At 42.4% G+C, this 15,882-nt stretch overlaps 1 protein-coding gene across 1 annotated transcript in view; it reads left to right on the top strand.

The window, feature by feature from the left end:
* The window catches only part of LOC135550803 (rho GTPase-activating protein 32-like), a 242,205-nt gene that overhangs the window by 64,818 nt on the left and 161,505 nt on the right, over positions 1-15,882 (top strand). Inside the window, exon 2 of the mRNA XM_064981925.1 lies at positions 10,325-10,426. Coding sequence (XP_064837997.1) covers positions 10,350-10,426 — 77 coding nt within the window. The 5' untranslated portion in view covers positions 10,325-10,349. The remainder of the gene's footprint in view (positions 1-10,324; positions 10,427-15,882) is intronic.

Genomic DNA, 15,882 nt, shown 5'->3' with positions numbered 1-15,882 from the left:
CCTAAACATGATATTAAGTAGCATTGGTTAAAGTGGCTAGTGATATATTTGACATCAATTCCCATTATTAAAGTGGCTGGAGCTGAGTCAGTATGTTGGCAGCAGCCACTCAGTGTTAGTGGTGGCTGTTTAACAGTCTGATGGCCTTGAGATAGAAGCTGTTTTTCAGTCTCTCGGTCCCTGCTTTGATGCACCTGTACTGACCTCGCCTTCTGGATGATAGCGGGGTGAACAGGCAGTGGCTCGGGTGGTTGTTGTCCTTGGTGATCTTTATGGCCTTCCTGTGACATCGGGTGGTTTAGGTGTCCTGGACGTCAGGTAGTTTGCCCCCGTTGATGCGTTGTGCACACCTCACTACCCTCAGGAGAGCCTTGCGGTTGTGGGCGGAGCAGTTGCCGTACCAGGCGGTGATACAGCCAAGACAGGATGCTCTCGATTGTGCATCTGTAGAAGTTTGTGAGTGCTTTTGGTGACAAGCCGAATGAATTTCTTCATCCTCCTGAGGTTGAAGAGGCGCTGCTGCGCCTTCTTCACAACGCTGCCTGTGTGGGTGGAGCAATTCAGTTTGTCCGTGATGTGTACGCCGAGGAACTTAACTTACTTCCCTCTCCACTACTGTCCCATCGATGTGGATAGGGGGGTGCTCCCTCTGATGTTTCCTGAAGTCCACAATCATCTCCTTAGTTTTGTTGACGTTGAGTGTGATGTTATTTTCCTGACACCACACTCTGAGGGCCCTCACCTCCTCCCTGTATGCCGTCCGGTCATTGTTGGTAATCAAGCCTACCACTGTAGTGTCGTCCGCAAACTTGATGATTGAGTTGGAGGCGTGCATGGCCACGCAGTCGTTGGTGAACAGGGAGTACAGGAGAGGGCTCAGAACGCACCCTTGTGGGGCTCCAGTGTTGAGGATCAGCCGGATGGAGATGTTGTTACCTACCCTCACCACCTGGGGGCAGCCCGTCAGGAAGTTCAGACCCAGGGTCTCGAGCTTGATGACGAGCTTGGAGGGTACTATGGTGTTAAATGCCGAGCTGTAGTCGATGAACAGCATTCTCACATAGGTATTCCTCTTGTCCAGATGGGTTACATTAGTGTGGTTGAGATTGCATCGTCTGTGGACCTATTTGGATGGTAATCAAATATCCTTGTTGACACACTCACTGTGCTGTCAGACTCGGCATGCTCATGGGGCTCACATCACTGGTCCAAATGTCAGTCATGAAGCTAATAGCATTGACGCCCATAGCATGTAGCTCATGGATGTGCGATTCAACAATACTGTGTAACTCCGGTAGGGCAACATCTGACATATAGTGTACTGGGGCTCGACCAGTCGGCGAAATCCAACATCATCCAAGACCGAGGACGGTTGATTGTCAAGGGCAATGAAATCCATTGTCTTGGCATTATAAATCCTCTTGAAGCTAGGGGACACTATTTTTATGTTTGGAAAAATAATGTTCCCAAAGTAAATGGCCTATTTCTCAGGACCAGATGCTAGAATATGCATATAATTGACAGATTAGGATAGAAAACGCTCTAAAGTTTCCAAAACTGTCAAAATATTGTCTGTGGGTATAACAGAACTGATATTGCAGGCAAAACCCTGAGAAAAATCAAAGCAGGAAGTGGCTTCTATTTTGAAAACTCAATGTTCCATAGCCTCCCATTGCTCAATTTAAAAGGATATCAACCAGAATCCTTTTCCTATCACTTCCTCAAGGTGTTAGTCTTCAGACATAGTTTCAGGCTTTTATATTGAAAAATGAACCAGAATGATAACATCGCGTCAAGTGGTCACATGAGTTTTGCTCGTGCAACAGAGTTTGGATAGGTATTGCTTTTCCCTCTCCTACTGTGAAAGATATTTGTGGTTGATATATTATCGATTATATATTTTTAAAACAACCTGAGGATTGATTATAAAAAAACGTTTGACATGTTTCTGTGGACATTGCGGATAATAAATCCTGTGGATTTCTGAACATAATGCGCCAACAAACGGAGGTATTTTGGATATAAAAATGATCTTTATGGAACAAAAGTGACATTTGTTGTGTAACTGGGAGTCTCGTGAGTGAAAACATCCGAAGATCATCAAAGGTAAACGATTAATTTGATTGCTTTTCTGATTTTCGTGACCAAGCTACCTGAGGCTAAGTGTACTTAATGTTTTGTCATGCGATCGATAAACTTACACAAACGCTTGGATTGCTTTCGCTGTAAAGCATAATTTCTAAATTTGAGACGACAGGTGGATTAACAAAAGGCTAAGCTGTGTTTTGCAATATTGCGCTTGTGATTTCATGATTATGAATATTTTTAGTAATATTATTTGACTGATGTGCTATGCTATTCAGCGGTCGCTGATGACAATTATCCTGCTTAAGGGATGGGTAGCGTCAAGAAGTTAATGGATGTTGTCTCTCTCTGAAAAGTTCTTACACTTTCAAATGACTGCTCGACTTCAACTCGTTTAGTTGTTGGAAGTATGTGCTTAGTGTTTTTCTGTGTAGCGCTGTATTTTTGTGGCGTCATTACGTCATCTACATAGGTATGCACGTCAGCTTTGACATCGGTTTTGCACCTTCGACATTAAACTAGACATTGGGCCCGATGTTGGCAATTTTAGCTAATATCGACCGATTCCAATATGCTCACCGATATATTGTGCATCCCTAACTCTCAGTGAGTTAGGTGATTCTTGGGGGGATTGAAGCACAAAAAAAGCTCATATGTACCATTGACTAGCATTGGAGTGATGCCACAAATGCTATACAAGAAATGCATTTCAAACGGTGGCCAGTTAAACAAAACCTAAGCATGGGCTGATGTCATACCTTGTCCATATACTGCTTACAGGGTAAGGAAACCAATACATAATTGTGTGCTTTGGGTGAACTATCCCTTTAGCAATGAGGGGGGGGGGGGTAATTCTGTAAAAAATGAATAGCAGCAACAGCACCATCTAGTGGTTAAAACACAGTAATATCAGGTTGTAAGATGGGACATAAACCTAAATAAATTCTCTGAACAGGGGAAAAGACAACACAGAATTCACTGGGAATACATTTATCGGATGAAGAAACAATACTCAGCCACAGTTCCATACTACTTGTCAAACAGAGAAATCATCCAGTGTACCAGTTGTTGCGGTGGGTTGGCTTGGAGGGTCCGTGGGTGGCTTTGGACCATCTCTTTGGATTCCTGATATTAGGTACTATGCTCATTCATTATATTAATCAAATAAATTAAAATGGCCAATTTGGGTGCAATCAATTAGCTTAATTTCTCAGAGGTCAAATTATATTTCAACAGAATGTCACAGGAATGCTAATCTTATCTGTTTCTAACAACCAAAACAATTTCAGAAAAATCTGAGATGGTGGGTGTCAACCCTCTTTCTTGTGAGACGTTCAGAAATCGCAGGATATTCATTCTTAGTCTGTCACTTGTCAGGGAGAGGCTTGTTCGAAGAAGGATCAACAGTGAAGGATCTGATGGCATCATATCATGTCTTTGCATTGCCTATCAAACACTGTAAGCCCTATGCTGCAGCCATTTATTTCCATATACTGTCTAATTGGTGATATTTCCCTGTCCGTGTGTTGAAATATTAAAATGTTTGAATAGCCATCTTTGAGTAGCTTCAGAAACGGCAACTATTTTCTCTTCATGGCATTTTAGCTGTGCCTCCCACCTTCTATATTCATTCCACTGAATGATGGTCTGATTAGAGCAAACCGCACAACATTTTCCCAAATACTGTTTATAAGATCGCAAACACAATCTTAAGCTCTCTGAAAAGCACTAAAGGCGGTGAGTAGGCCAGAAATATACAAGAGGTTGTATGGATCAGTTTTGAGTCACCCAATTAGCCCAACCGTAGCGTGATTTCCTTCTCATTAAATGGCAAACGGCGGGTATCGTAATGCAAATGTCAGGTCTGACTAATTTCCAGCTGGATAGAGGGCTAGAGTGAAGGGGAGAATTGGCTCGTCAGACATGATTAAATGCCAGGGACATCTACTGAAGATGACAATCTCAGAGAAAATCGTTCTTACTTGAGACAGTGACTGGTGGTCATTACGAACCAGAAGTTTCTGTGCTTCAAAACACTTCTCAATGGGTATAGAGCTCACCAGTTTGTAGTCCTAAAAGAACAGTAATTAGTTACCTCTGGTTCGCTCAGCCCTTCCTATGGGGGAAATGAATGTGGAAAGAATGGGGTTTTGGGATAAACACCAAAAATAAGGTCTGAGGTTAACACAGGCTTAGGAGATGTTATACATTTTTTTCAATGAGATATCAGTCAGTTAGCATGACCTTTATGAACTCTGAGATCTGTGCTTGTTTTGATTACATAGAGACTTCAGAATTCACAAAAAGTGGCGTGAGCTGATCAAAGTTTATCCAATAAATAAAATAAAATATAAAATAAAACATCCAATAATAAAAAAACATTCCATTACCCATAGGTTTTGACCAATGAGCCATGCCGGAGTTGATGCTTTACTATTGCTCTGCATAGGCCTGCTGTGTTAGCAGGGACGTCAATTAAAGATGACAACATCAGAGATAAATTTGCTTCTTACTTGAGATGAGGTAATTGCGAATCAGATGGTTTCTATGTTTTCTAACACTTCTTTCCCTATGAATATAGGCCTACTGTATTACCAGGGATGTCAACTAAATATCATCTGACACAGTTCTTTCTCAATCCCTGTGAATATATTGTATTACGTTCTTTTAACTGAGGGGATCATCCAAGTATTGATTTTGATTTTCCTGAAGAGTAACCAGTGTGCCTTCGCATGGCCACTGCATATTTAATTATCCAAAATGCAATGTACTCCCAAAGTCATCTGCAGAGATTTGAATTTCTTTGTTCGTCCCATTCTTCGATCGACACCTCCCCTCACCCTCTGTACTCCCAGTGGTGTTAATCCAGACATCCAGTGTGTATTGAGATTCTGTGTCCATGGAATGGGGTGCTGTTGGAGGAGCAGATGCACTGTCCTCCGGCAAGGTCGTTCACTTTATGGGGATTCTGCTGCGTCAGGTATTTGTGTGAAGCCCAGTCCGCTTGGCCCCTCGCTGCCTGCCTGCCTCACTGGCGCACACACACAAGCAAGCACACACACACACTGACACATTTTCTGTCATGCACATCACATCCATTCTTACACACACAATCCTTTTGATAATATAAATGTTCTGTGTGACACATGCATTCTCTCCATCACATTGACACACACATACATTCTCAGTTTTGGTCTCTATCACACACATACTATACATTTTAGTAATTTAGCAGATGCTCTTATCCAGAGCGGCTGTAAATGAGTAATTAGGGTTAGGTGCTTTGCACAAGGCACATCAACATATGTTTTACCTAGACGGCTCCAGGATTCAAATTAGCGACCTTTCTACACAATGTTATTTTCTACACAGAATATCATTCAAAATGATTGCCTGATGATGATTTGAACAGTGGTATGCATTCTTGGATGCCAAGGGAAGTAAGGATCCCTCCCAACAAAAACATGTGTAATATTTTATTTGTCATCTGTGTTTCATAATTTTCCTTCAAGTCGCAAGAGGCTGAATATATCTCACTGGAGAACACAGCGCCCCCTCTGTCTCTATGTGTAGCCCATCTATCTGAAGCTGTCTGTAGTGTTGAATGCAAGGAAAGCCAGCGAGCATTTGGCATCCCTTGATAAAAAGCTAAGTATTAAAAAAAATAGGCAATCAGTGTTGATCTAAACTGAGCGAACACAACTGTGAATGGACCTGGCTCACCAAGAAAAAGTGTCAAGGGAAACCAGTTTGGATTTGGCTTCAAACCAATTACATCAAAAGCAAAACGTAATTGACAGAAACACCATGAATTGTCTTATTCTTGTTGTGTCGTCTTCCGGTGGCAAGCTAGCTAAAATTGTCCCTTTCCTAAATTAGCCATGGATTGAGATAGGGATTTAAACTTGTTGTTTTTCTTCATTCTCCGTACTGGCCAATGATTATAACAGGGATACTGATCCAACCATAACTTCAAACAATGTGCCCCGGGCCTGAGAGGATGAAAGTTCAATATGTAGTGGGCTAATGTTAAATAGCTGGCTCATCGTTGCCCATGAAAGGAAGTTAGGCTAGCGAGCAAGCAATTTAGCTAGGTAGCCTAGGACAACAAAAGCTAAAAGCGTTTACTGTATGACAGTTATAGACCGTTTCGTCAACATGAAAGAGAGGAGGATGGCATTGGCGTTTCTCTACAACTAGGGTCAGCCAACATGTTTTTTTCTACTTGCATACACACACACACACACACACACACATGCATCAGAACCAAGAAAAGCCACATATTTAGCTTATGTTGATTGGACTAAATTATGTTTGGTATCTTTTAATTTTCACTGTATTAGACTAAGCATAGGTGATTTTGATTATGTATACAGTGCATTCAGAATGTATTCAGACCCCTTTTCCCACATTTTGTTACGTTACAGCCTTACTCTAAAATGGATTCAATTGTTTTTTCCCCGCTCATCAATCTACACACTATCCAATAATGTCAAAGGTTTTGCAAATGTGTTACTAATGAAAACTGAAATCACATTTACATAAGTATTCAGACCCTTTACTCAGTACTTTTTGCTGAAGCACCTTTGGCAGCGATTACAGCCTTGAGTCTTCCTGGGTATGAATCTACAAGCTTGGCACACCTGTATTATGGGAGTTTCTCCCATTCTTCTCGGCAGATCCTCTCAAGAACTGTCAGGTTGGATGGGGAGCGTCGCTGCACGTATATTTTCAGGTCTCTCCAGGGATATTCGATCTGTACTTTGCTTCATTAATTTTTCCCTCGATCCTGACTAGTCTCCCAGTCCATGCCGCTGAAAACTATCCCCACAGCATGAGGGGAAGGGTACCAACCACCATGCTTCAACCGTAGGGATGGTGCCAGGTTTCCACCAGACGTGACGCTTTGCAGTCAGGCCAAAGAGTTCAATCTTGGTTTCATCAGACTAGAGAATCTTGTTTCTCATGGTCTGAGAGTCCTTTAGGTGCCTTTTGGCAAACTCCAAGTGAGCTGTCATGTGCCTTTTACTGAGAAGTGGCTTCCATCTGGCCACTCTACCATAAAGGCCTGATTGGCTGAGTGCTGCAGAGATTGTTGTCCTTCTGGAAGGTTCTCCCATCACCACAGAGGAACTCTGGAGCGTTGTCAGTGACCATTGGGTTCTTGGTCACCTCCCTGACCAAGGCCCTTCTCCCCATTTGATCGAGTTTGGCCGGACTGCCAACTCTTAAGAAGATTCTTGGTGGTTCCAAACTTGTTCCGTTTTAGAATTATGGAGGTCGCTGTGTTCTTCCGGACTTTCAATGCTGCAAAACTTTTTTGGTACCCTTCCCCAGATCGGTGCCTCGACACAATCCTGTTTCGGAGATCTACGGACCATTCCTTCAACCTCATGGCTTGGTTTTTTCTCTGACATGCACTGTCAACTGTGAGACCTCATTGACAGGTGTATCCCTTTCCAAATCATATTCAGTCAATTGACTTTACCACAAGTGGACTCAATCAATCTGTAGAAATGGAAACACGTTTTATAAATTAGCAAACATTTCTAAAAACCGATTTTCGCTTTGTCATTATGGGGTATTGTGTGTAGATTGAGGATTTTGTATTTATTTCATTTTAGAATAAGGCTGTAATGTAACAATGTGGAAAATGTCAAGGGGTATGAATACTTTACCGAATTCACTGTAAATATTTAAGTTGAAATTATTCTGGAGTAGTTGAGGTAGCTCCTGTTTTCTTTGCGACTTGCGGTAATTCTCCGTGGTTCTAAACCAATAGTTGGTTAGTAGTCTGAAAATGTCTTAATCCTTAACTATGCTGAAGGTCATGTAACTGTTTCATGCAATATGCTTTGCTGACTTCACCGGACAGATGTTTCTCTCCGGTTTTGTGATGAAACAAAGGTGTGGTTGAATTTTTCTGCCACTGTGTTTTCTTATTGTCTTGGGCAAGGCATTGGCAAGGCATATGAACTAACAGGTTATAGAGCAAACAACCTAATTATCACAACAAAGGTTGTAATATGGCCTTTTTTTCCTGGTTTCCTCAGTGATTTTACTCACTTAGCGCTACTGCTTTCCAACTTCCCAATACCTTTTGAAGCGTTTGTCACTTCAAACCATAATTCCTTCTGTCAAAAGTACTGTCACACTGATTTGTAATAGACGGTCATAGCCCAAATTTAAAAAGTAAACATTGGCCATTGATTACATTACATCACCTTTTTCAGATGATATCAAAATGGGGTTGCGGGCCAAAAAAGTTGGGGAACCCCTGCCATAAACGGAATATTAACTTGACGATCTTCCTGCAAATGGTATCGGAGCACCAGCTCTCGAACCAACAGACTCTGAGACAGCTTCTACCCCCAAGCCATAACACTGCTAAATAGCCACGAGAAAGCTAAATAGTTAATTAAATTGCACTGACCCTATCTTGCACGGACCGAATGCTCACTCAGACTATATACACACACACACACACACACACACAACCCACACACATTCACATACACTACATATGCATGCATACCGGCACAACACAAACACATATTCACCCACGCACACTTTTACACATCATATTCTGCTGTGACTGTTATTTATTTTAGTCTTACCATTATCTATCCTGATGCCTAGTCACTTTACCCTGCCTTCATGTACATATCTACCTCAAATACCTCGTACCTCTCAATTAATTTGGTTCTGGTTTTCCCTGTCTATAAACTCAGCAAATAAAGAAGCATCCCTTTTCCTCAGACGGTAGGCAATTAAGGTCACAGTTATGAAAACCTAGCACACAAAAGAGGCTTTTCTACTGACTCTGAAAAACACCAAAATGAAGATGCCCAGGGTCCCTACTTATCTGCGTGAACGTGCCTTAGGCATGCTGCAAGGAGGCATGAGGACTGCAGATGTGTCCAGTGCAATAAATTGCAATGTCCGTACTGTGAGGCGCCTAAGACAGCGCTACATGGAGACAGGACGGACAGCTGATCGTCCTTGCAGTGGCAGAACACGTGTAACAACACCTGCACATGATCGGTACATCTGAACACACCTGCAGGGCAGTTACAGGATGGCAACAACAACTGCTCGAGTTACACCAGGAACACACAATCCCTCCATCAGTGCTCAGACTGTCCGCAATAGGCTAAGAGAGGCTGGACTGAGGGCTTGTAGGCCTGTTGTCTGGTGAGGACCTGCCTTACATCACCGGCCTATGGGCACAAACCCACTGTCGCTGGACCAGACAGGAATAATGCTTTTTAGCCTCGTAATTGATGGAATTACCAGGTGTCTTAAATATACTGAACTGAAATATGAACGCAATAATTTCAAAGATTTTATTGATGAATACATTTTTTACACCCTAATTTATGTATTTCACATGACTGGGCAGGGGTGCAGCCATGGGTGGGCCTGGGAGGGCATAGGTCCACCCACTTGGCAGCCAGGCCGACACGCTGGGGAGCCAGGCTAAGCCAATCAAAATTTGTTTTCCCCTACAAAAGGCCTTTATTACACACTGAAATATACTCACCTTAAAGTGGCCTTTTATTGTCCACAGCACAAGGTGTGGTCTTATTGTCTCGGTAAGGCAACTATCCGAGAGTCTGTTTTGGAATAGGCTATTTCTTTCTCGACAAGCTGACCAATAGAATAGGTTAACTTTTAAACAATGGGGGAGAGTAGATTGACATAAGCTAGTGCTTTTGCTGCTCATTACTTGTCTTGTTGGCTGAGGAAAAGTACATGTGGACAGTTATTCTATCTTCAGAATTTGGTAAGAAGGGACCGGGCATCGTTACGTCCTCTACTTGCATGTTCTGTTAATATGAATGACCATATTCTAAATGTTATTTCTATCATTCTAACCACCGTGGGTGGACACCCTAATTAGGTTACACACCCATATGCTTGTCAGGTAAATTAAAATACTGCTTTTTAAAATGTCTGGTGCCACAATTTCCTAACAGAAAACCTGCTCCATAGCTATCTATTGTAACTTGTTGGAGTTGCTCTTCCAGAATAGCGGGGGTTAAATGCATTTCTTCTGCTGCTTGCTGGATATAATCCCCAGGCTACAAACACACACACACAACTGCTTCTCTTTCTCTCTAATCTTCTCTTATCTTTGTCCCTTGTCAATCTTCCCCTTTACCTTCCTCTTCACACCATCTCTCTCCCTCCCCTCTCTCTTCACCTACCTCTCCACATTCTCCTCCCTCTCTGGCAGGCTACTCCTGCAGTGAGCCAGTATCATGGAGGCAGCATTGGGGAGTGCAGCTCTAGGACTGCTCGGAGCCACGGCAGCAGCCAGCCATGACATCTCTGACAGGTAAGACCTAGCGTCATAGCACACACTCACCTCTACTACTCTAGTCGGTCCCATAGCAATCTGGCCAGGGGAAGCTGTTCAAACCCCACTCTAGTTTTATAGCAGGTGGAGCTGTATCTGTTTTTGTTTGTACAGTAAGAGTACAAGCGTGTGTGTGTCCTTACAGTTACAGCATGCAAATAGCTGTGTAATATGTTAGTTGGCTACTATAAGATTTTTGGTGTTTGTGTTTTATTACAATGTTGAACACGTGTATGGCTGTGACTGTATTCCACATTGTGTGTAATGTTGTCGGGGTGTCTAACTGAGAGGGCCCTGCACGAGTTTGTTTGTATGTGTGTGTCTGCGCTACCTCGTGTGTGGCTTGCCTGGCTCCTCACTTTAAGGATAAATTACACCAGTGTGAGCACAGGCAGAGGGAGGCAGTGGCAGACGTGCCTGAGTGATGTAGGTTAGGTTAAGGGGGCGCGTTCGCAATCATCAATTTCCTGACTGGCTTACCAGAGTCACTGATGCTGTATGCAGTGCAGCCATTACGGACCATCACTGCTGGGAACCCTTGTTCATATTTCCTTAATGACAGAGCTAGCATGCTACAGCATTACCACCTCTGCTCTTTTGGCTAATATATCAGCTTTCAGCTACGTCATCTATCAGCTTCAGCTGGACCAATTCCCACTTAAAAGCATAGGATAGCATAAGCTACACATTCCAACCCAGTCAATGTAGCATACGCACATACTGTAGGGTAGTGTAGGAAGGCATTCACACAGTTTTTCAGAGCCTATTATAGAGCCATACTAGGGCTGGGAATCATACTGTATTTTACTATATACAGGTATTGATGCACAGACCGGTTTGGGTTTTTACTCTACCTTCTATAACGGTATTTTGAATGTTTGGTTTATTAAATGTGATATTCCGTGTGTAACGTCCATTTCTATAGTTTACACTGCTACTTGAGTCATCCCTCTCCACTCTCTCCTCATGCCGCTTTCTACACAGATCTAGCCCTGCCCGTCGCTCGAGCGCAATTGTTGTTGCTTGACCACGAGACACTTGCATTCAATCTGCATGGTCAATGCAGCACATGCAGCAATGTTGATGACAGTGTTGTTTCCACTTGGCTTCTTAATATAAATCCACTCTTTGTTTGTGTTTCTTTACTTAGCAAGTTTTAGCCAAGTCATGTTAGCTGCTAATGCTAATTAGTTGGTAAGCTAGCTAAAAAAATGTACTGAGTCAGAGCAAACAGATAGCTAATACAGCCTGAAAAAAGTGCTGGTGTAGGCCTAAATCAGCATGTTGTTTGTGCAACAGTATCATCAACATCTATAGGCAAAGCATGAATATGTTGGCTACATGAAAAAAACATGTCAATGTGGCCAAAAATTATAGGGTCCCCTAGGAAACACTGACCATCATTTTGGTTCCTACCCTGTCACAAAAACGTATCCCTGGCATTTTCATGTCAAATAACACTGTATTCAAAGTGCCTACTATTATTTATATTCTAACTATAGTTAGAATAAACATATTTCCATGATTCCAACAGTTCAATCAGGTGTTTTGATCTAAATCACAAGTCAAATTGCAATTGCAACATTTGGTTAAAAATAAGGCAAAAAAATGTGTCAATATCGTGCAGCCCTTTGTGGCAGTGTGGAAATTCTCAAATGAGTGCAGGAAATGCAGAAATTGAGAATTGTTATTCAAAAATATAAAATGCTGAAAAATACCGGGATATGATATTTTGGCAATATCACCCAGCTCTAGCACTCACTCACTCACTCACTCACTCACTTATTAATCTTCCTTTGAAACTTATTAAGGCTTGTGGGCAGTGTTTGGATCAATGATGCCCAATGTAAACTGCCTGTTACTCAGGCCCAGAAGCTAGGATATGCATATAATTAGTATTGGATAGAAAACGGTAAAGTTTCCAAAACTGTTAAAATAACTAGCAGGCGAAAACCAGAGGAGAATCTATCCGGGAATTTTTGTTGTTGTTGAAGTGACACCATTTAAAATGGAAATATCTCCCAGATTGCAGTTCCTAGGGCTTCCAGTAGATGTCAACCGTCTTTAGAAAGAGTATCATGCTTGTTTTTTGAAAAATTAGCTGGCTCCCATTTTGGCTGTAGTATTGTGGGGTTTATTGGTAACTTTTGGGATTCGTTTGTATGCATTTTCAACGAGGGAATCTGGTGGATTACTCAGTCAAGCATGCCAACTTAACTGACTCTTTTGGGATATATAGGATTTCATCGAACAAAAGGACCATTTGTTATGTAGCTGGGACCCTTGGGATTGCAAACAGAGGAAGATCTTCAAAGGTAAGTGATTCATCTTATCGCTATTTCTGACTTTCGTGACGCCTCTGCTTTTTTTGTATGCGGGGTGCTGTCCTCAGATAATCGCATGGTGTGCTTTCGCCGTACAGCGTTTTTGAAATCTGACAAAGCGGCTGGATTAACAAGAAGTTAACAATTTAAACGATGTAAGACACTTCTATTTTCATGAATGTTTAATATTACGAATTTTGTATTTTGAATTACGCGCTCTGGGATTTCACCGGATGTTGGCTTGCGTCCCACCTAGCCCAACGAGGTTTTTGGAAGGCTTGTTGTCTCTGAGCAGAGCCATGCTGCTAGCTAGATGGTAAAGCACATCCACAACTCTACTGCTGCTGAGCAGAGGAGAGGAAGCACCATTGAGATGCTGGACTGGTGTGTCTCCCATCACCCACTCCTCTGCCTGCCTTTGACAGACACACGTGATGCACAATGTGCTCCCCAGTCATCCAGCCAGTCACTGCCTGGCTGCATGCTTTACATTGTGACACTCATCCCCTCTCTCTACCTTCCCTTTCAGATACTCAGCTGGCTCCCTTTCTCATCAGACCAGCACTTTTCATAGGATGACCCCGCTATCTCCCTGCTACACTGGCCTGTTTGTGTGTGGCTATTGATTGTTAAGCCGTCAGCATCAGGGATTGGAACCGGTTCAGAGAAAAGAACAGACAAAATAGAGACATTTTTGCCTGTGTGTGTAGGCTACCTGCCCCTCCCCTCCCTCCGAAGCTTAGTCTATTGTAGCTACTGACGTTACAAGCATGATAGAATTAGGGGGAGAGATTTTTAATAAGAATCAATTAACTTTTTCAATGCTAGTTAAGGATACAATAGGTAACGTTTCACATTAACTACAAATTGTGTTTTATATTTGAATTATGGTGCCGCTCTGCACACACAAGCTTGTTCGCTAGCTAGCGAACCCTGGTCTAGCTCCAGCTGAGAGTATGTGGCATGGAACTGAGTCATGATCAAAGGCTAGTTCTGGTCCAATGTTATTTAAGCCAAATCTCTGAAGTTCAAAGTTCCTTCATAGAAGTCGCTCCTCCGTGGGTACAATTCAGATAATGCATGTCATAACAAGATGCCCAGCGCTCTCCTCACCCACAACATTTTCAGTCACATCTCTACACTTGTCTGTCCAATGCATGTACATAGCTTGCCCATCCCATATCAAGCTGCTCTATCCATTGGTGAAGTAGCTAAATGTAAAATATATTTATATATGTATTATTATTTGAGGTTTAAAAAAGGAATAGAAAGGAACGATTATAAAAAGTTACTTTTTTTGCATTTGAAACGGTGCAGAACTTTCTGGTCGGAACAGTGGAACAGAACAAAAAACAGAATGGTTCTGTTCAAAACAAAACGATTTAAGTTATTTTGGTTCCAAACCCTGGTCAGCATGCTTCGGTTCGGCTGATGCCTAGCCGAACTCCGTTAGGTGAACCGAACGAGTGTGCTCACATACTTCCTCAAAAAACTTTCACATGAAAAAGGAGAACAAAGTAGCAATAGTACTGTTTGTCCAACTTGAGATGCCCTGGCGAGTTGGGCACTGCCTCAAAATTGTCAGAATTAATCTAAGATAACTGAATCATTCATAAAAACAAATTGCAATGTTACATACACAACTGGACAAGATTTAAATGGACACAGTAACAGTGCACAACGAGGAAGAGAGGCAACGAACAGAGCTGAAACTTATGATGAAATCCTGGTTGAGAATGAAGTGACTGAACAATGAAACAGCACAGCAAGTAAGTGAAAGAAATAGGTTTTGATTTGTATTACCGGTAATGGGGACATGCGTAAATGCCAACAAAATCATTTTTTGGTCCGTGTGTGTGTGTAACCTTTATTTAACTAGGCAAGTCAGTTAAGAACAATTTCTTAATTACAATGACGGCCTACCCCAGCCAAACTCAGACGATGCTGGGCCAATTGTGCGCCGCCCTATGGGACTCCCAATCACGGCCCGGATGTGATACAGCCTGGATTTGAACCAGGGACTATAGTGACACCTCTTGCACTGAGATGCAGTGCCTTAGACTGCTGCGTCCATGTATGTGTTATCTATTTAACTGTACTATAATGCTTAAAAGGCTGTTAAAATTTCAAATATCTATAGTGGTTTTTGGCAAGGAAAATATCGTTTCGGACAAAAAATGTCATATCGGTGCATCACTACTTAGTTGCGTAATTTAACATTTAATTTAACATTTCACTCAGATGTTTGGTGCAATATTTCTCAAGTGAAAACATTTGCTTAAACTATTCGTCTCTCGTTAAATGACAGCACTCACGGCATTGTAGAATTTCTGCTGTTGCCCAATCACCGATGGAAGAGCGTAGACTTCGGCTACCGACTTTGGCTTGCCCGAAAAAAACCTTGACGGAGACAAATGAACAAAAACTTCACAATGTCGTTATAATATGCACAAACTGTTCCTAACTTTCGGATGGAAAGTATGCGGACGCCTTTACTTATTTCACCTTTATTTAACCAGGTAGGCAAGTTGAGAACAAGTTCTCATTTGCAACGGCGACCTGGACAACATAATGCGATAATGCGATACTGGGGTGCAAAAGAGCAAGATAAATATAGTATGGGGATGAGGTAGTTGGATGGGATATGTATAGGTGGAGTGATCTGTGAGCTGCTCTGACAGCTGGTGCTTAAGGCTATTGAGGGAGATATGAGTCTCCAGCTTCTGTGATTTTTGCAGTTCGTTCCAGTCATTGGCAGCGGAGAACTGGAAGGAAAGGCGGCCAAAGGAAGTATTTGGCTTTGGGGGTGACAAGTGAGATATACCTGCTGGAGCTCGTGCTACAGGTGGGTGCTGCTATGGTGACCAGTGAGCTAAGGCGGGTCTTTACCTAGCAGAGACTTGTAGATGACCTGGAGCCAGTGGGTTAGGCGACGAGTATGAAGCAAGGGCCAGCCAACAAGAGCGTACAGGTCGCAGTAGTGGGTAGTAAATGGGTCTTTGGTGAAAAAACGGATGGCACTGTGAGAGACTGCATCCAATTTGTTGAGTGGAGTGTTGGAGACTATTTGTAAATGACAGCACCAAAGTCAGATCGGTAGGATGGTCAGTT

This window comes from Oncorhynchus masou, chromosome 12, assembly GCF_036934945.1.
Source record: "Oncorhynchus masou masou isolate Uvic2021 chromosome 12, UVic_Omas_1.1, whole genome shotgun sequence".
NCBI classification, from domain to species: Eukaryota; Metazoa; Chordata; class Actinopteri; order Salmoniformes; family Salmonidae; genus Oncorhynchus; species Oncorhynchus masou.
Note: the sequence above shows the minus strand (reverse complement) of the source record. Positions and strands in the feature narration are given on the sequence as shown.